The sequence below is a fragment of the Saccostrea echinata genome, unplaced genomic scaffold (genome assembly GCF_033153115.1).
Source record: "Saccostrea echinata isolate AGI-Se365-2 ecotype Australia unplaced genomic scaffold, CSIRO_AGI_Sech_v1 ptg000033l, whole genome shotgun sequence".
In the NCBI taxonomy this organism is placed as follows: domain Eukaryota; kingdom Metazoa; phylum Mollusca; class Bivalvia; order Ostreida; family Ostreidae; genus Saccostrea; species Saccostrea echinata.
In genome coordinates this window covers 30504769-30526121 of record NW_026889782.1, presented here as the reverse complement: position 1 = coordinate 30526121, position 21353 = coordinate 30504769, and the positions used below count along the sequence as shown (strand labels likewise).

The following is a 21353-nucleotide window of genomic DNA, read 5'->3' as shown; positions in this document are numbered from 1 at the left end:
TTGCAATGGACTTGCCAAAATCGGTACGTTTATGGAATTATGAAGATTTTACTCTGACCTTTTCTAATGTGATTATATATTAAAAAAAAATGGATATATTTCTACATCCACTGAAAATTTTCTCCTTTTTCTCATCCAAACCGAATGGATCAATATCAATTTCTAATCCAGTAAGATCTTTTTAAAGCTATGCGTATGGAAGATTTCTATACGTTGTTTAGAAGTGTCAAAGGTCAACTGTTTCATTGCCCATTAACCAAAACAACGTACGGACTTAACGCACAATATTTTAAAAACTATCACTCACTCTATATGAATAATTTATGTAGATATAAATATAAACAATTAAATGTCATTGTTAATACGGGGATGAACGATTGCTATCAGGATTCCCTCCAAAAATACAATACCTGTTTTTGCAGGTTATGCGGTTTTGTGTGTGTGTGTGTGTGTGTGTGTGTGTGTGTGTGTGTGTGTGTGTGTGTGTGTGTGCAATGTTTGCAACTTGTCATCAGCTTTTTAACAAAAAAGCATTTTATTGTTTAAATAAACTCTATGACTTGTAAATAGGTTGTGAGCCGGGCTGGTTGGAATATAGCACTCACTGCTACTTCATTGGCCAAACAGAGGTCACGTGGATGGAGGCGAAGGTATGAACTCGGTTTCAAACATTGAGGATTCAAGAGAGTAACTGGAAAATAAATGTTTTGATCGAGAATACATGTTGAATATGCATGAAGTAAATTTCTGTTTTAAATACAATGTTTAATTCTGTTTTTATTTTTTAGTAACCGTTCACGGTAGCTCAATCGGTAGAGCGCTCGCTCCGTGATCGGAAGGTCGTGAGTTCGAATCTCGGCCGCAACTGACCTAAGTCGATAAAAATAGGTAGCAATAGTTCCTTCGCCATGCGCTCGGCACTTTCAAGTGAAAGTTGTGGGTCCTTCGGATGAGACCTTAAAAACCTAGGCCCCGTTTCACGGCAGGCTTTGGCACGATAAAGATCCCCCATTGCTCAATGGCCCTGAGTGCCGAGTAAAGGTCAAAATTTGAAGCCCTTCACCGGTATATGGTGACGTCTCTATATGAGTGAAACATTCTCGAATGGGACGTAAAACAACATACATACAATCAATCAATCAATATTTCTTAGTATGAAGAAAGAGAATAAGCATGATAAGTTAAAGAGTTTTTGAATGAGTCATTCTAACAGCTTCTACAGTTAAACTCTTCAATTTGAGCGTGAATATCACGCTGCACTTGCTCGGCGTTCAACGTTTGTGACGTTAGACTTAAAAAATCATTACATTATCTTTTGACCTTTCCGTCCGTCTTATGCTGTTTTGAATTCCGAAAATACACGTTAAATGTAAATATACTTAAAAAATTATAAATTTTATATTTTAAGAAAACCATAATTTGGTTTCATGCATAAAACTAATAAATGTTTTACAAAGAGAAAATTTCTTTAAAGTGAAATTCAATTTCCAGTCTGAATGTGAAGCAAGATGTTCCCATCTGGTGGAAATACAAACTAAAGAAGAATCTGATTGGCTGGCTGAGACATTTGTCTTCAAAGGTAGGTGCCTTGTTACAAAAGAATAATCTGATTTCCTGGCTGGGACGTATTCGTTTAACGGTAAGTCATATGTTACCTAAGGAGAATCTGTTTTACTGAGTAAAAAAATCCATTAACAATAGAAATATGTGAAGAGGGCATAAAACACGGACCTCTGGAAATTCCAGAAGTGGAAAGAGGAGTACATTCCCTGTTGACCGGACGAACCCAATCTTTATCAAAGATTAAAATTAAATCTGCCTTTTGATATTTTAAGTCCCTTCCTGAAGATACAAGATTTATTTGAACTAGTGTTAACTGACTTGGAAAATAAGATGCATGAAATATATGGAGATAACGAACAATATTCAAGATTCAATATTCTATTAAACAATACAAAATTTTGAAGCAAAGCAAACACGGACCTCTAAAACATCAGAGGTGGGATCAAGTGCCATGGGGGAGTGAGCATCCCCTGCTGACCGGTCACACCCGCCGTGTACTCACATTTAGTGAACGTGAAAACATCACCATTAAGGTAGGTCGCGGGTTTACTGCATAAAAATTCTTACGAGAAACCATATCCTGAAAATTTTGTATAATGTTCCTTAGAATTTGCAGCATATTCTCTGAAATTTTTATTAAATTTGCCTACGTGGTTTTAATGCTATATTACTGTAAAACCGGTATAGTTTTTGGTACTATTTTTACACTTTACTATAGAAATATATGGGAAAATGACGTTTTATAAACATTTTTACCGAAAGAATTTCTTTAGAAAAGATCGGATAACTTTTTAAAGACATAAACGAATTACTCAGAAATTTCAAAATATCAGGATGAGGTAAAATTAAAACTATTGAGGCAAAAAAATCAATATGTCTTCTCGCCAGTTTTTTTGCTAAATAATTTTAAAGTTTGCTTTTATATTGCCAATATATTGTTACGGTTCCCTAATTTTTCCCACTACTATGGGAAACACTTTCTGTGGAAATATACAGTACAAGTTAGTAAAACAATACTCCCTGTAACATACTGGACTATAAAACGACGAATAATATGTTTTATTTATTTGTATGTTTATTTCATCATCAATTGTATAGTTACCATGTTCATCATTGGGTCGAGGTCGGTAATTAGCGTTACCCCGAAATTCCTCGACATCTTACATTCCCAAGTCACGCTTTAACTGTTTACGATTGCTTCTGTTTTTGTTTATGAAGTTCATCAGCAATAAGTCCCAAATGTACCAAACAGTAATTATCCGCGCCCTAGGGTGCGTGATTCCTTTCGTCGATCCGATCGGCATGGCAGCATATCAAAGCTTCTTTGCAATAACAAAGATGGCGGGTATTTTAACTTTGTCTTGACGTCACGACAATCGAGCCCGATGCCTATATAAGCCAGCGCAGATCGATCGACTAGTCAGTTTTGTAAGTTGACTTTTACAGCTCACATCTCCAGAATTTCTGGGAGTGAAAGTCAATGGATAACTCATATTGAAAAATAATTCATTTATGGGAGCTGATGAATTTTGAGATAATATTTTATTTTTACTTTTAATAATTATATTGAATTGTTCTGTGGGAGAAAATTATTGAGAGGTGAAATAACTCTCCCATAACTATCTATTGTATTGTGAAGGACTCCCAGTATTTTGGGAAATACTTTTATACTTTCGTAAATTTATTTATAATTCCATAAAACTAAAATTCTCCCATTTGAGAATATTTTATTCCCACTTCTAGTTAGGAGAGAAATAATATTTCTACGGGAGAAAGAAATAGGGATAATCATTCAAAGAGATTATGCAAATTAAATACAACAAGCAATAATAAATTTTTTATATATTTTAATCCTGACTTAGAGTTCTTTTGTCCAATATACAGACTTGGGAGACCCACAAGTTGCATAATGGAAAAAATCCCTGAACGGTAACATTGGTGTCAGAAGTGGGATTCTTCAATTTTTTTTCCCATTTATCTGATTGGACAAAAGACAATTATTATATAAACAAATTCTTTGTAACATAAAGTAAAATAATACTCCCAAAAGAAATTCTTAAAAATGTCACGGGAGAATAGTCAGTTTTTTAATCCAAGATCCCAGGCAGAAGTAGAAAATTTATCCCATGAAGAGCTCTTTCAAAATGAATCTTCACCAAAACAAACATCAGCTCCCAAGGGTTCTGAAAATATAAATGAATCATTGTTAAAAGCAGTTGAAAATACAAATAGGGGTGTTCTATGCATGAAGCAAGATTTTGAAGAACAATTATCACAAATGAGACAGGAGTCCCATCAATTACATGGGAGGTTATCATCACTTGAAAATCCTGGGAAAGCTATTGGTCTGCATAAATATGGGAACTGTTCTGAAAATCCCAGTCAATCACCATTTCTAGGGGCTGGGGAGAGATTTGAATCTTTCAGAAACCCAATGTCCCCAAATTCAAGAGTGAACAGAAATGACAATAGCCTACATTCTCCCAATCAAGTGAAACCAACAGTCTCAATAAAACCACAAACATATGATGGGGTAGAAGATTTTGAAGATTATTTAGCCCAATTTCAAGTTTTAGTAGAGTTGCATGGTTGGGATTACAGAACAAAGTCTTTGTATCTCGCCAGTAGTTTAACTGGGAATGCTAGGGCAATTCTAGGGGAGCTTAATGAAGCTCAGATTAGGGATTTTGACTCCCTTGTTAAAGTACTCAGTATGCGTTTTGGATCAGTAGAAAGGTCAGAGATGTATCGGGCAAGACTGAAAAATAGGATTAAGGGAGAAAATGAGTCCCTATCAGAATTAGCTCAGTCAATCAAGAAATTAATCAGACAATCCTACCCGACTGCTGATCCTAACCTTACAAACATTTTAGCTCTAGATCATTTTATTGATGCTCTCCCAGACCCAGATATGCGCCTCAGAATTCGGGAGGCGAGAGCTAAAGATATTGGGGAGGCTGAAATTTAAGCAATTAGGTTAGAGACGCATAAAATGGCAAATGCCCAAAGAGGAAAGCCAGTATATGCTGTAAATTCAAACACAGACTCTCAAAAACCTCCTGTCAATAAAAATGAAGATTTAATTCTTTCTTTGCTAAAAGACATAAAAGATTCTTTGTCAGGTTTGAAAAATTCTGATCCGAAGTCCCAAAATTATGGGAGGTCATGGGAAAACAGATTTTCAAACAATAGGCCCAGACAGTTCAACAACTGGGAAAATGACAAATATGGGTCAAGAAATAGTTATGGAAATAGAAGTAATCAGGGGAATCAATACTCCCAAAAGTCATCCCCTCACAGAAATGATTTTGATTTTCAAAGACAGGGAAACCATCAAACGTCGAATTCATGGGGCGGAAATCGGCGAGAATTGGGAACAAGTCCCAGAATAAACCATTAAGTAAGTGTACGGGGGTTGATCCGGTATCAAATAAGACTACGAAAAATCAGAATTTAGAGATAGGGAGTAAACCTCAAAATGAACAAAGTCCCAAAAGTATTTTAGTGGGAGATGTTCAAGGAAATGAGGGAATTTTTATAGCTGGGAAAATAGAAAATATTCAAACAACAATATTAGTAGATACCGGATCAAGTGTGACTATTATAAGGCCCAAACTGTTTGATAAGATACAATTAGTAGAAAAATCAAGTGTTAAACCTTGTAGTGTGAAATTAAGATCAGCAAACGGAGATGACATCCCAGTTGTGGGAGAGTGTCTCCTTAAATTTAGCCTTAGAGATATTGAAGTTTCCCATACTGTTATCATTGCAAATATTGAAAACAAATGTATTTTGGGAGTAGATTTTATGAAGAAGTTTTCATGTAAGATTTGTTTGAAGAAAATGAAATTTGAAATTCAGGGAGAAGAAACCCCTTGTTTTAGTGATGAAAATAGTGTAGTTGATTGTTGTAGGGTTCATTTGATAGAAGATTTAGTGATTCCCCCAAACTGTGAATTTATTGCCCCTGCTAGGATAGAAAGTCCCAATTTTCAGCGGGGTGCTGCCATAGTGGAACCCTCAGAAAATTTTATGGGAAAACATGAAGTATTGATTTCAAAAACTTTGGTAGAAGTAGATGGGGAAAATGTCCCAGTGCGTTATTTGAATTTAGGTGACAAAAGTTTAAAGTTACACAAAGGTAGCGAAGTAGCCTCAATAGAGAGGGTTGAAGATATTGGGAATGGGGAAGTTGTGAAAAATGTAAGGGCTTATTGTAATGGGAATGATACCCATATGCCCAATCATTTACAACAAATTTTAGATAGGGTTCATCCTAGTATTAGCTCTGAAGAGAAACAGAGACTAGCAAATCTTTTAAGGGAATTTGAAACAAGTTTCTCCCTTTCATCATCCGACATGGGTTCAACAGATTTAGTAGAGCATAGAATAAATATGGGAAATGCACTCCAGATTAAGCAACCTCCTAGACGTATTCCCTTAGCTAAAATGGCTGAAGCTAAGAAGGAAATAAATGACATGTTAGATAGGGGGATGATAGAGACATCAGACAGTCCATGGAGTTCTCCCATAGGCCTTGTTAAGAAAAAGGATGGGGCAATCCGGTTCTGTATAGACTATAGAAAGTTAAATGATGTCACTATTAAGGATAGTTACCCCATTCCAAGAATTGATACAACATTAGATGCCTTGTCAGGTTCGAAATTATTTTCTACCATAGATCTTAAGAGTGGGTATTGGCAGGTTAAAATGTCACCTGAAGATAAACCCAAAACAGCTTTTTCAATACCAGGGGGAGGACATTGGCAATTTTTAAACATGCCATTTGGTTTATGCAATGCAGGAGCAACTTTTGAAAGACTAATGGAAAGGGTCTTATCAAATCTTTCATGGAAGATATGTCTTGTTTATTTAGATGACATAATAATATTGTCTAAAACTTTTGAAGAACATATTGACAATTTAAGACAAGTTTTTGGGCGACTGAGGGAGGCTAATTTAAAAATGAACCCAAAGAAATGTGTTCTCTTGCAAAAAGAAGTTCCCTTTCTGGGACATATTGTGAGTGAAAATGGGATAGCCACTGATCCCTCAAAGATTGACTCCGTCAACAATTGGCCCATCCCTAGAAATGTTAAGGAAGTTAGAAGCTTCTTAGGTCTTTGTTCATACTATAGACAATTTATATCCAAGTTCTCAGATATGACTAGGCCATTACATAAACTTACAGAAGCAAATAGGAAGTTTGTATGGGATTATGATTGCCATGTAGTATTTGACAAGCTAAGGCGAGCATTAACTAGTTCTCCCATTCTTTCCTATCCTAATGAAGAAGGCTTATTTATTTTAGATACAGATGCCTCTAACATAGGTTTGGGAGCTGTTCTTTCCCAAGAGCAGGGGGGAGTAGAGAAAGTCATAAGTTATTACAGTAAGACATTTAGTGCAGCGGAATGCCGCTATTGTGTGACTAGAAGGGAGCTATTAGCTATAGTGAATTCGATAAAGCACTTTCACCACTATTTATATGGGAAAACATTCCAAGTAAGAACAGATCATGGGTCCCTAACTTGGTTGTTGAATTTTAAAAATCCAGAGGGACAAATAGCACGTTGGTTTGAATTTTTGTCTTCATACAATTTCAAAATTGAATATCGAGCAGGTCGCACTCATAATAATGCGGACGCTTTGTCCCGCAGACCTTGTCTCAAGGGAGATCTAGACTGTAAGCATTGCAGTAAGGCAGAAGACAAATTTTCTTTAAATCAACATTTGCTAAATGAACCTCCCATTGGAAACCAATGCCAAGTAAAAAGGGAAATAATATCTGAAACTGAACATAATGATGTAAGTGATAGTCCCAACATTAATAGTGGTGTACCTGAAAACTGTGCTGTTACCACAAGGTCTAAGGGAACTCCCTCTGGGATAAGCCCTACCCAACTAGAACAAACCAAAATACATCTGGAAAATGAAGAACCAGAAAATAGCATAAATGCTTTACAAAATAAAGACTCAGATCTAAGGGAAGTAATAAAATGGGTCAAAGCTGAACAGAAACCTCTCTGGGAAAACATATCCCATATGAGTGAAACATGCAAATATTATTGGGCAAGATTTGATTCTCTGCATTATATAGATGAGATACTGTATCATAAATGGGAAAGTGTGCAACCAAAATTTCAAACTGTTCTCCCAAAATTTATCATTGGGAAAGTTATGAAAGAAATACATTGTAATATAACGGGCGGTCATTTGGGGTTCAATAAAACTCTATCAAAGGCCCGAAATAAATATTTCTGGCACAAAATGTCCCAAGATATAAAGCATTTTTGTAAAACCTGTGACAAATGTGCAGCAAGAAAATCTCCTAATAAAATCCCAAAGGCCTAGTTACAAAAATACCTGGTTGGTGTTCCTATGGAGAGATGGGCAGTGGATATATTAGGTCCTTTACCAATGACTCACAGGAAAAATTCTTATCTTCTAGTTGTGGGAGACTACTTCACCAAATGGGTTGATGCTATCCCTATTAGAAATAAGAAATCAGTTACAGTAGCTCAGAAATTTATAAATCATGTGGTCTCCATTTTTGGAGTCCCAATGCAAATTCATTCAGATCAAGGCCAAACATTTGAATCTGATGTTTTCAAAGAAATGTGTAAAATACTGGGTATAGATAAAACCCGTACCACTCCCTACAGACCTCAGTCTGACGGAATGATAGAAAGGGCAAATAGAACAATTGAAAATATGCTTTCAGCATTTGTTATTAAAAATCAAAAAGATTGGGATGATCTGATACCCTTAATCATGTTGGCATATCGATCATCTTCCCATGAGGCCACAGGGATAAGCCCATGTGAAATGGTGTTTGGGCGATCGGTCACACTCCCAGTAGATTTAGTGCTTGGTCGAGTTCATCCTGAAAAATATGAATCAAAATTAAGTTCTGAATACGCCCAAAATCTATCAGAAAAATTAAATAAAATACATGAATTTGCCCGAAATAAACTAAGCATGTCTTTTGATGCTATGTTACGGGATTACAATGCAAAAATTCACCAAAATCAATACGACCCAGGAGATGCTGTATGGGTCTTTTTCCCAAATCAAAATATGGGACTCCACAAAAAGTTATCCCTTAAATGGAAGGGACCATACATTGTTTTACAAAGAATAAATGATGTTCTTTACAGAATAGGGAAAAATGCAAGACATAAGGGGGATATTATCCACCATAATAGATTAAAACCATATCTGGGAACAAATAAGCCCACGTGGTTCAAATCTCATGCATAGACTCCCTCTGTAAATAATAAATGGGATATTTGTATAATACAAATAGACATTTCCCATACTAAATATTTCTTACGGATAAAGCCATCCTTAGATGTATCCAGAACTGTATACCATATAAGAAGAAAAGCCAAACGTACAAAGCCTCCTATGGATAGACTGTTCCAATATTCTGAAATAGACAATGCCGAGAAGTTTGTGAATTGAAGGAAGTGATATTACATATGTTGAGGACATTATTTCTGTATTATACTTATGAACATATCTAATTACTTGTTTTAATCTATGATATTATGAATGTTGTTGTGAATGTTTCGTATGTTGATAATTTACTTGTTTTATCAAATATCTTGTTAACTGTTGAATGTTATGATGTACATATACTTATCAATTAATTTATTGTCAATTATAGTATGCACTTTTAATGTAAGTCGTTTTTGTGCCAACAACTTAGGGAAACATAAAAACTTGTACCCACCTTTTTATTCCCTGACTTGAAGTATAAAACCATTTAGGAAGTTCTTCACATGGGAGGGGGCCGTGTTACGGTTCCCTAATTATTTCCACTACTATGGGAAACACTTTCTGTGGAAATATACAGTACAAGTTAGTAAAACAATACTCCCTGTAACACACTGGACTATAAAACGACGAATAATATGTTTTATTTATATGTATGTTTACTTCATCATCAATTGTATAGTTACCATGTTCATCATTGGGACGAGGTCGGTAATTAGCCCGAAATTCCTCGACATCTTACATTCCCAAGTCACGCTTTAACTGTTTACGATTGCTTCTGTTTTTGTTTATGAAGTTCATCAGCAATAAGTCCCAAATGTACCAAACAGTAATTATCCGCGCCCTAGGGTGCGTGATTCCTTTCGTTGATCCGATCGGCATGGCAGCATATCAAAGCTTCTTTTCAATAACAAAGACGGCGGGTATTTTCACTTTGTCGTGACGTCACGACAATCGAGCCCGATGCCTATATAAGCCAGCGCAGATCGATCGACTCTTTTACAGCTCACATCTCCAGAATATCTGGGAGTGAAAGTCAATGGATAACTCATATTGAAAAATAATTCATTTATGGGAGCTGATGAATTTTGAGATAATATTTTATTTTTACTTTTAATAATTATATTGAATTGTTCTGTGGGAGAAAATTATTGAGAGGTGAAATAACTCTCCCATAACTATCTATTGTATTGTGAAGGACTCCCAGTATTTTGGGAAATACTTTTATACTTTCGTAAATTTATTTATAACTCCCTAAAACTTAATTCTCCCATTTGAGAATATTTTATTCCCATTTCTAGTTGGGAGAGAAATAATATTTCTACGGGAGCAAAAAATAGGGATAATCATTCAAAGACATTATGCAAATTAAATACAACAAGCAATAATAATTTTTTTTATATATTTTAATCCTGACTTAGAGTTCTTTTGTCCAATATACAGACTTGGGAGACCCACAAGTTGCATAAGGGAAAAAAATCCCTGAACGGCAACAATATTTCGTTTAAGGCGTTATTTATGACTAAAACGTCATATATTGAACGTAATCGCGTTTACATATAAGTATCTTTATATTTGGAATATGCAAGATCTAAAAGGTGACATAGATGCGCACTGTAATTTTATTCAGCATTTCACTTGTTGCGGAAACATGTTAGGAAGAACTTATCTACTATAGGATTATGAAATTCATATTCTGACCACGAAGTCAGAATGAACGACATTTTGATATTAACATTCTTCTTGCATTAGAATTAATATGCAGCGACAACACTGCGATTGATAATAAATTAATACAAGTAATGTTAAGATGTTGAAGTTCGTTATTAAGATTTCAAGTATAACACGTGAATTTTATCACTTCATTCGCAATCGGTAAAGAAAGAAAAAAAAAAACCCACCCCACCACTGAGGAAGGGGGGGGGGGGGGGTTACCGGCAATGTTCTTTTTATATCAATCGCAATTCGGTATATAGTCCGAACTCTCCAACATTTGTTCTTTCTTGATTTTTTTTCTTTATCAAGTTTTCATTGGCAAAATGTAAAATACTTGCATTCAGCTTATACACAGACAGCTTAATTTTGTTATAGAATAAATTGTATTTGATACTTGTATTTCGTAATACATGTAGTATATTAATATCTGTTTAGAGTGTCATAAAGGTCCGATATGCCGGGTGTTTGTATTAATTTATTTTAACATGTTTAATGCATTTCACTATGAGAAATCAATTCCTTGCTAGCCTGCATATAGAGAATGACTTTATCAGATTCAAATACAAAATATTTTTTTTTTTTTTTAAAAAAAGGAAGAGGAAAATGCATGTAATTAAATTCCATTCATTTTTAGTGTCGAGAACTGATTTTATCTTAAAAATAACATTTTTTTTTCGGCTTTGATAAGCAAACGTGGTGCATTAAATACCTTCCCTTCTTTGCAAATTAAGTGCATACATACAGCCACCTTTAGCAGTTTAGTATCATTTACAATATAAATTATTCCTTGCATTTTGCATGGCATCTATGATGTTTTATTAGTTGTTCTTATACATTACACAGATAATCAGAGCAGAATTCAAACTTATAATACTCTGGGTTCATACATTTACGACAATATAATTACGGACAATAACATGTACTTTCTACGCTTTGCACGGATTAGATTCTGTTGCTAAAGTTATTTTCAGAGAAATAAACGGGAAGCAATGCGACGTCGCCTTTGTGACGTAACTGACGTCATAATCAAATGTGCACAAAACAACCTCTCGAATCGTCGAAATTTTGTACCGAAATTGATGACAAAAGCAAACCCGCGACCTACCTTAAGATGAATTCAAAGCAAACTAGTGCTAATTGTAACGGGAACCGTTACAGATGTTCCCCAAACGGCTCCCCAATCCCTTATGATGCCCCATTCCCTACAAGCTTCAATAAAGTAGACAATACTTTTGTAATATAGATGGACACTTTATTTTTAAGGGTATTTCATTGGAAAACTACTCCGATATAGCCATATGGGTATTAGCCAATCAAATTTCAGCGCATGTACTTGCACATGTTTTCTACATTTTTCACATTAATTTTCTTATAGTGTCTCACGATACATACATTTTTGTTAAATATTAAAGAATCTCATTGAAAAATAAGAGAGATGTAACCCTTTAAGTATTAGCCAATCAGAATTCAGGATACACGCATGCATGACCTTGCATTCAATTCTGATAGTATAATAATCTAGGAGCTCTATGTGCCTATCCATGTCGTAAATTTCATCTTGTTTTGTTGAAAACCAAGGGAGTTATAGACATTTAAAGTTTCAACCAATAAGATTGCAGCACACCCGCATGCGCGTGTTTTCCAGAAATTTCCTATATAACATGTTGTGGCACCTTATAATATATACTTATATTCTAAATTTCAAATTATTTTGTCAAAAAACAAAGAAATTATTGAGATTTCTGTATCAGCCAATCAGAGGAGAGCGCACGTGCATGCGCATGAGATCACGCTAATTTGACCATGTTACCTTGTCTAGATTACTAATATATCTTTATATTTTGAGTTTGAAAGCAATTCATCAAGAAATATAAAACTTACGGCTTCATCAAGTATATAAGTCATTTCACGCATTGCACGCGCGCGCACGTGCATGCATGTGCGCGCAAAATGACCTTCGTTCCGAACACCTACACAACATGCCTATTAACCCTAAAAAGGTTTCATGTCAATCGGATGAGTGATTCTATGAGAACACTCCCGGACAAAAAAGTACCGGAGAAGAAAGTAGAAAAAAAGAATAATAATAATAACTAGAAACTCATTGCGAGCAATGAGAGGTCTTCCGTCCGATTCTGAAAATAAAAAAGAAAATTCAAGCTTAAAAAGTGATAAAAGAACTTCAGACATCCTGGAGATTTAACCCTGGTCGTCAGCGTGAAAATCCAACGTGCTAACCATTAACCATTCACCTTTTTGCATCACTTCCTGTCACGATCGGAAGTAACGGCGATACAAGATTTTCTCACGATTCAAATAAACTGATGACTGACTATCAGTCCTGAAAGTTTTAGACTTCAGTCCTTTATTGTTGCCGAGCAATATTGTTAGAACAAATTCTAATTTTGAGGACAGGTAAACACGCGACCGGAAGTGAATTTTATCAAAATCTCTGACTTTTCTCTAGACATTTGCAGTATCTACAACATACATCAAATTATTTCAAGTACTTTATCGATAAGCAATATTTATGAGAATGTTAAATATAAAAATAACGTAATTTATCTCCTAAAACCGGAAGTTGACGTTTTTATTTCTGGTGGGACCAACATCTTTCGAATCTGCTAAAAAGATGCAATAAAGTGATGCAATTTTTAATTAAAAAAAGAAAAGTTGAAATTTTCGATTTCTTTGATCACTTTCTGTTACGACCGGAAGTGACGGCTGACGCTCTTAACCCAAATGGTTTTGCCTTCATCTTAAGGTTTGTTGCTCAAATAAGTTTGGTGTCTTAATCTCTCACCGTTTCCGAGATCTTGCTCAGACAACTTCTCATTTTGAGGACAGGAAAACACGCGACCGGAAGTGAATTTTACAAAGATATTTGAGGTTACTCTAGATATTTGCAGTCTAAATAACATATTTAAAATTCATTTCAAATACTTTATCTACAGAAGATATTAATGGGAAAGAAAAATACTCAAATTATGTAGTTTTTCTCTTATAACCGGAAGTTGTCGTTTTTATTTCCGGTGGGACCAACATCTTTCGAATCTGAGAAAAAGATGCAATAAAGTGATGCAATTTTTAATTAAAAAAAGAATTGTTGAAATTTTCGATTTCTTTGATCACTTCCTGTGACGACCAGAAGTGACGGCTGACGCTCTGAACCCAAGTGGTTTTACTTACATCTTAAGGTCTGTTGCTCGTATAACTTTGGTGTCTTAATCTCTCACCGTTTCCGAGATCTTGCTCAGACAACTTCTCATTTTGAGGACAGGAAAACACGCGACCGGAAGTGAATTTTACAAAGATATTTGAGGTTACTCTAGATATTTGCAGTCTAAATAACATATTTAAAATTCATTTCAAATACTTTATCTACAAAGGATATTAATGGGAAAGAAAAATATTCAAATTATGTAGTTTTTCTCTTATAACCGGAAGTTGACGTTTTTGATTCCGGTGGGACCAACATATTTCGAAACTACAAAAGAGAAGCAATAATGTGATGTAAGTATTGATTTAAAAAAAGAAAGTTGAAATTTTACGATTTCTTTTATCACTTCCGTAAACGACCGGAAGTGCCGACGACGAACGAAAAGGCAATTCTGCAAATTTAGAAGTCACGTTCTATGCTCTCCAATAAGTCTCCAGTTCATATCTTTAGCCATTCTTGAGAAAAAGGGGCTACAAAACTTCATTTTAAAATCAGGAAATTGCCCGTAACTTGGAACCAAAATGGAATTTTCCAAATTTTCCTTGTGATGAACAAAGTTCATACAATGACTAATTTTTCCTGAAAGTTTCATTGAAAACGACTGAATACTTTTCGAGAAATCGCGTGCACAAAATTTTGTCAAAAAAAAAGAATAATAATAATAATAATAAGAAGAAGAAGAAGAAGAAACAGTAGAATCACTATAAGGTCTTCCGTGAAGACGGAAGACCTTAACTAGATGAGATCTCGTTGCGAGCAACGAGTAGGTCTTCCGTCCGATTTTTCGAAAAGATGAGATATGATTTTGACTATGATCTTTGTCAAAAGATAATAATTTATAGACTTCCCTAATTAGATTTCATTCTTTTTATTTATATAACATTATCAAAGAGCTATAGATGACATGCTTTTTGCCACTCTGAGCCCCTAGTTTTAGGGGTCAGCCCCGTTTTCTTGATATCAATTGAAAGGTCTTGTGATTTTAAAAACGTTTTCTTCAAGAAATATTCAGAGATTTCTTTTCGTTGTGGAGATATGCTGAATGGAAATATTTAAGGCCCATCCCTAAAAGTCCTAAATGGGGCCGTTTAACAAAAATTGAAAGGGTGCATATTGTTTAGAACATTATTCTGACCATCTTTTGTTTAATATTGCTTATCAAAATATTCCACCTTTTCAAGATATAAAGCGTCAAAGATGTAGCATTCTGGCCCCTTGTGACCCCTTATACGTAACATTTGATCAGAATCTTATCATATATTGTTGTAAATCGTTAAGATAAGCATCTTTACTTCAGTAATGTATTACAAATTATTGATCGTTAAAGAGTTATAGATGAAAGACTTTTGGCCCCTCTGGGCCCCTAATTTGAGGAGTCAGCCCCTTTTTCTTCATATCAAATAAAAGGTCTTGTGATTTTGAAGATTTTTTGTTCAACAATTATTCAGATATTTCTTTTCGTTGTGGAGATATGCTGAATTGAAATATTTAGGGGTTGCCCCTCCAAGTCCTTACTGGGGCCGTTTGACAAAAATTGAAAAAGTGCATATTGCTAAGAACATAATTCTGACTATCTTTTGTTCTGTATTGCTTATCAAAATATTCCCCCTTTAAGAGATATAAAGCGTCAAAGATTCAGCATTCTGGCCCCTTTTGACCCCTTATTACGTAACGTATGATCAGTATCTTATCATATATTGTTGTAAATCGTTAAGATAAGCATCTTTGCTTCAGTAATGTACTATAAATTATTGATCGTTAAAGAGTTAAAGATGAAAGACTTTTGGCCCCTCTGAGCCCCTAATTTGAGGGGTCAGTACCTTTTTCTTGATATCAAATGAAAGGTCTTGTGATTTTGAAGACTTTTTGTTCAACAACTAGTCAGAAATCTATTTTCGTTTTCGAGATATGTTGAATTATAATATTTAGTGGCCAGCCCTTCAAGTCCTTAATGGGGTCGTTTTGGAAAAATTGAAATGTTGCATATTGTTTAGAACATTATTCTGAACATCTTTTGTTCAATATTGCTTTTCAAAATATTCCCCCTTTTTGAGATATAAAGCATCAAAGGATTAGCATTCTGGCCCCTTTTGGCCCCTTATTACGTAACATATGATCAAAATTTTAAAACATATAGTTGCAAATCGTTGAGATGAACATTTTTGCTTCAGTAACTTATACCAAAATATTGATCGTTCAAAAGTTATACATGAAAGACTTTTGGGCCCCCTGAGCCCCTAATTTAAGGGATCAGCCCTTTTTTCCTGATATCAATTGAAAGGTCTTGTGATTTTGAAGATTTTTTGTTCAACAACTATTCAGAAATCTATTTTCGTTTTCGAGATAGGCTGAATTGAAGTATTTAGGGGCCAGCCCTTCGAGTCCTTAATGGGGCCCTTTTGCAAAAATTGAAAGGTTGCATATTGTTAAGAACATTATTCTAAACATCTTTTGTTCAATATTGCTTTTCAAAATATTCCCCCTTTTGAGATATAAAGCGTCAAAGATTTAGCATTCTGGCCCCTTTTGACCCCTTATTACGTAACATATGATCAAAATTTTAAAACATATAGTTGCATATTGATAAGATGAACATTTCTGCTTCAGTAATTTATAACAAAATATTGATCGTTCAAGAGTTATACATAAAAGACTTTTGGCCCCTCTGAGCCCCTAATTTGAGGGATCAGCCATTTTTGTTTGATATCAAATGAAAGGTCTTATCATTTTACACATCTTTTGTAATACATGTTTTAACAAAATATTTACAGGTAAAAAGATATAAAAGAAAACGTGTCAAATTTTGCGAGATGTTTGTGAGCCCATTTTTCGAGCCCAGGCGAGCTTCAACGCCATTTGAGCCTGAAAGATATAGATGCCCAATTGCACATCTACAATCTTTCCTCTATCTTCACTGAAAATCTTAACTCAATAGCTTTAGTCGTTTAGGAGGAGATTCCAGGACAAGCCGACCCTCTGAAAATCAGAAAATCGTCCATATCTCACGACCGGAAGTGACGTCATCAAAAAACAAAAAAAACCTATCAAGATCAATTGAATATCTTTTACATCTGAAAGTTTGGTGTAGATCGGCCAAGCCGTTTCTGAGAAATCGCGTGCACAAAATCGGTTGGAAGAAAAATAATAACTAGATGAGATCTCGTTGCGAGCAACGAGTGGGTCTTCCGTCCGATTTTTGATAAGATGAGATAAGAATTTGACTGGGATTTTCGTTCAAATATAATGATATTAATAAATAGTTAAGACGAACAATTTTGCTTTAATAATGTTTAACAAAATATTGATCATTAAAGGGTTTTAGATTAAAGACTTTCGGCACTTCTTGGCTCCTAATGTGAGAGGTCAGCCCCTTTTTCTTGATATCGTCTTAAAGCTCTCATGATTTTGAACACTTTTTGTTCAACAACTATTCAGAAATTCTTTTTGTTTTCGGAATATATGCAAAAGAAATATTAAGGGCCGGCCCTTCAAGTCCTAAATGGGGACGTCTAGCAAAAATTCAAAGAGTGCATATGTTCAGAATATTATTTTGAACGTCTTTTGTTCAATACTGTTTATCAAAATATTCTTCCTTTTCAAGACATATTGCGCCAAAGATTATGCAATTTGGCCCCCTAAAGACCCCTTATTTCGTAACATATGATATCAACATCATGTTATTTAGATAAAGTTTGTGAAGAAGAACTATTTCGCTTCAGTAATATATTACAAAATATTGATCATTAAAGAGTTATTGATTGTATACTTTCGGCGCCTCTTGGCCCCTTATTTAAGGGGTCAGACCCATTTCCTTGATATCACCTTAAAGCTCTCATGATTTTTTACACTTTTTGTTCAACAACTAATCAGAAATTCTTTTTCGTTTCTGAGATATTCGCAAAAGAAGTATTTAGGGGCCGGCCCTTCAACTCCTTAATGGGGACGTTTAGCAGAAAATGAAAGGTTGCATCTTGTTTAGAACATTATTTTGGACATCATTTGTTCAATATTGCTTATCAAAATATTTCCCACTTTTGAGATATAAAGCGTCAAAGATTTAGCATTCTGGCCCCTTATGGCCCCTAATTATGTAACATTTGATGTAAATATCATAATATGTAGTCGTACATTGTTGAGATACACATTTTTGCTTCAGTAATGCATTACAAAATATTGATCGTTAAAGAGTTATTGTTCAAAGACTTTCGGCCCCTCTCAGCCCCTATTGTGAGGGTCCAGCCCCTTTTTCTTCATATCACTTTAAAGCTCTCATGATTTTGAACACTTTTTGTTCAACAACTAGTCAGAAATTCTTTTTCATTTCTGAGATATTTGCAAAAGAAGTATTTAGGGGCCGGCCCTTCAACTCCTTAATGGGGACGTTTAGCAAAAAATGAAAGGTTGCATCTTGTTTAGAACATTATTTTGGACATCTTTTGTTCAATATTGCTTATCAAAATATTTCCCACTTTTGAGATATAAATCGTCAAAGATTTAGCATTCTGGCCCCTTATGGCCCCTAATCATGTAACATATGATGTGAATATCACAATATATAGTCGTACATTGTTGAGATACATATTTTTGCTTCAGTAATGCATTACAAAATATTGATCGTTAAAGAGTTATTGTTCAAAGACTTTCGGCCCCTCTCAGCCCCTATTGTGAGGGTCCAGCCCCTTTTTCTTCATATCACTTTAAAGCTCTCATGATTTTGAACACTTTTTGTTCAACAACTAGTCAGAAATTCTTTTTCATTTCTGAGATATTTGCAAAAGAAGTATTTAGGGGCCGGCCCTTCAACTCCTTAATGGGGACGTTTAGCAAAAAATGAAAGGTTGCATCTTGTTTAGAACATTATTTTGGACATCTTTTGTTCAATATTGCTTATCAAAATATTTCCCACTTTTGAGATATAAATCGTCAAAGATTTAGCATTCTGGCCCCTTATGGCCCCTAATCATGTAACATATGATGTGAATATCACAATATATAGTCGTACATTGTTGAGATACACATTTTTGCTTCAGTAATGCATTACAAAATATTGATCGTTAAAGAGTTATTGTTCAAAGACTTTCGGCCCCTCTCAGCCCCTATTGTGAGGGTCCAGCCCCTTTTTCTTCATATCACTTTAAAGCTCTCATGATTTTGAACACTTTTTGTTCAACAACTAGTCAGAAATTCTTTTTCATTTCTGAGATATTTGCAAAAGAAGTATTTAGGGGCCGGCCCTTCAACTCCTTAATGGGGACGTTTAGCAAAAAATGAAAGGTTGCATCTTGTTTAGAACATTATTTTGGACATCTTTTGTTCAATATTGCTTATCAAAATATTTCCCACTTTTGAGATATAAATCGTCAAAGATTTAGCATTCTGGCCCCTTATGGCCCCTAATCATGTAACATATGATGTGAATATCACAATATATAGTCGTACATTGTTGAGATACATATTTTTGCTTCAGTAATGCATTACAAAATATTGATCGTTAAAGAGTTATTGTTCAAAGACTTTCGGCCCCTCTCAGCCCCTATTGTGAGGGTCCAGCCCCTTTTTCTTCATATCACTTTAAAGCTCTCATGATTTTGAACACTTTTTGTTCAACAACTAGTCAGAAATTCTTTTTCATTTCTGAGATATTTGCAAAAGAAGTATTTAGGGGCCGGCCCTTCAACTCCTTAATGGGGACGTTTAGCAAAAAATGAAAGGTTGCATCTTGTTTAGAACATTATTTTGGACATCTTTTGTTCAATATTGCTTATCAAAATATTTCCCACTTTTGAGATATAAATCGTCAAAGATTTAGCATTCTGGCCCCTTATGGCCCCTAATCATGTAACATATGATGTGAATATCACAATATATAGTCGTACATTGTTGAGATACACATTTTTGCTTCAGTAATGCATTACAAAATATTGATCGTTAAAGAGTTATTGTTCAAAGACTTTCGGCCCCTCTCAGCCCCTATTGTGAGGGTCCAGCCCCTTTTTCTTCATATCACTTTAAAGCTCTCATGATTTTGAACACTTTTTGTTCAACAACTAGTCAGAAATTCTTTTTCATTTCTGAGATATTTGCAAAAGAAGTATTTAGGGGCCGGCCCTTCAACTCCTTAATGGGGACGTTTAGCAAAAAATGAAAGGTTGCATCTTGTTTAGAACATTATTTTGGACATCTTTTGTTCAATATTGCTTATCAAAATATTTCCCACTTTTGAGATATAAATCGTCAAAGATTTAGCATTCTGGCCCCTTATGGCCCCTAATCATGTAACATATGATGTGAATATCACAATATATAGTCGTACATTGTTGAGATACATATTTTTGCTTCAGTAATGCATTACAAAATATTGATCGTTAAAGAGTTATTGTTCAAAGACTTTCGGCCCCTCTCAGCCCCTATTGTGAGGGTCCAGCCCCTTTTTCTTCATATCACTTTAAAGCTCTCATGATTTTGAACACTTTTTGTTCAACAACTAGTCAGAAATTCTTTTTCATTTCTGAGATATTTGCAAAAGAAGTATTTAGGGGCCGGCCCTTCAACTCCTTAATGGGGACGTTTAGCAAAAAATGAAAGGTTGCATCTTGTTTAGAACATTATTTTGGACATCTTTTGTTCAATATTGCTTATCAAAATATTTCCCACTTTTGAGATATAAATCGTCAAAGATTTAGCATTCTGGCCCCTTATGGCCCCTAATCATGTAACATATGATGTGAATATCACAATATATAGTCGTACATTGTTGAGATACACATTTTTGCTTCAGTAATGCATTACAAAATATTGATCGTTAAAGAGTTATTGTTCAAAGACTTTCGGCCCCTCTCAGCCCCTATTGTGAGGGTCCAGCCCCTTTTTCTTCATATCACTTTAAAGCTCTCATGATTTTGAACACTTTTTGTTCAACAACTAGTCAGAAATTCTTTTTCATTTCTGAGATATTTGCAAAAGAAGTATTTAGGGGCCGGCCCTTCAACTCCTTAATGGGGACGTTTAGCAAAAAATGAAAGGTTGCATCTTGTTTAGAACATTATTTTGGACATCTTTTGTTCAATATTGCTTATCAAAATATTTCCCACTTTTGAGATATAAATCGTCAAAGATTTAGCATTCTGGCCCCTTATGGCCCCTAATCATGTAACATATGATGTGAATATCACAATATATAGTCGTACATTGTTGAGATACATATTTTTGCTTCAGTAATGCATTACAAAATATTGATCGTTAAAGAGTTATTGTTCAAAGACTTTCGGCCCCTCTCAGCCCCTATTGTGAGGGTCCAGCCCCTTTTTCTTCATATCACTTTAAAGCTCTCATGATTTTGAACACTTTTTGTTCAACAACTAGTCAGAAATTCTTTTTCATTTCTGAGATATTTGCAAAAGAAGTATTTAGGGGCCGGCCCTTCAACTCCTTAATGGGGACGTTTAGCAAAAAATGAAAGGTTGCATCTTGTTTAGAACATTATTTTGGACATCTTTTGTTCAATATTGCTTATCAAAATATTTCCCACTTTTGAGATATAAATCGTCAAAGATTTAGCATTCTGGCCCCTTAT

The 21353-nt window shown here is 34.8% G+C and overlaps 1 protein-coding gene across 1 annotated transcript in view; it reads left to right on the top strand.

Moving 5' to 3' along the window:
- Positions 1-21353, top strand: part of LOC133199119 (perlucin-like protein) — an 87242-nt gene that overhangs the window by 37898 nt on the left and 27991 nt on the right. Inside the window, exons 2-3 of the mRNA XM_061334993.1 lie at positions 571-650; positions 1492-1579. Coding sequence (XP_061190977.1) covers positions 571-650; positions 1492-1579 — 168 coding nt within the window. The remainder of the gene's footprint in view (positions 1-570; positions 651-1491; positions 1580-21353) is intronic.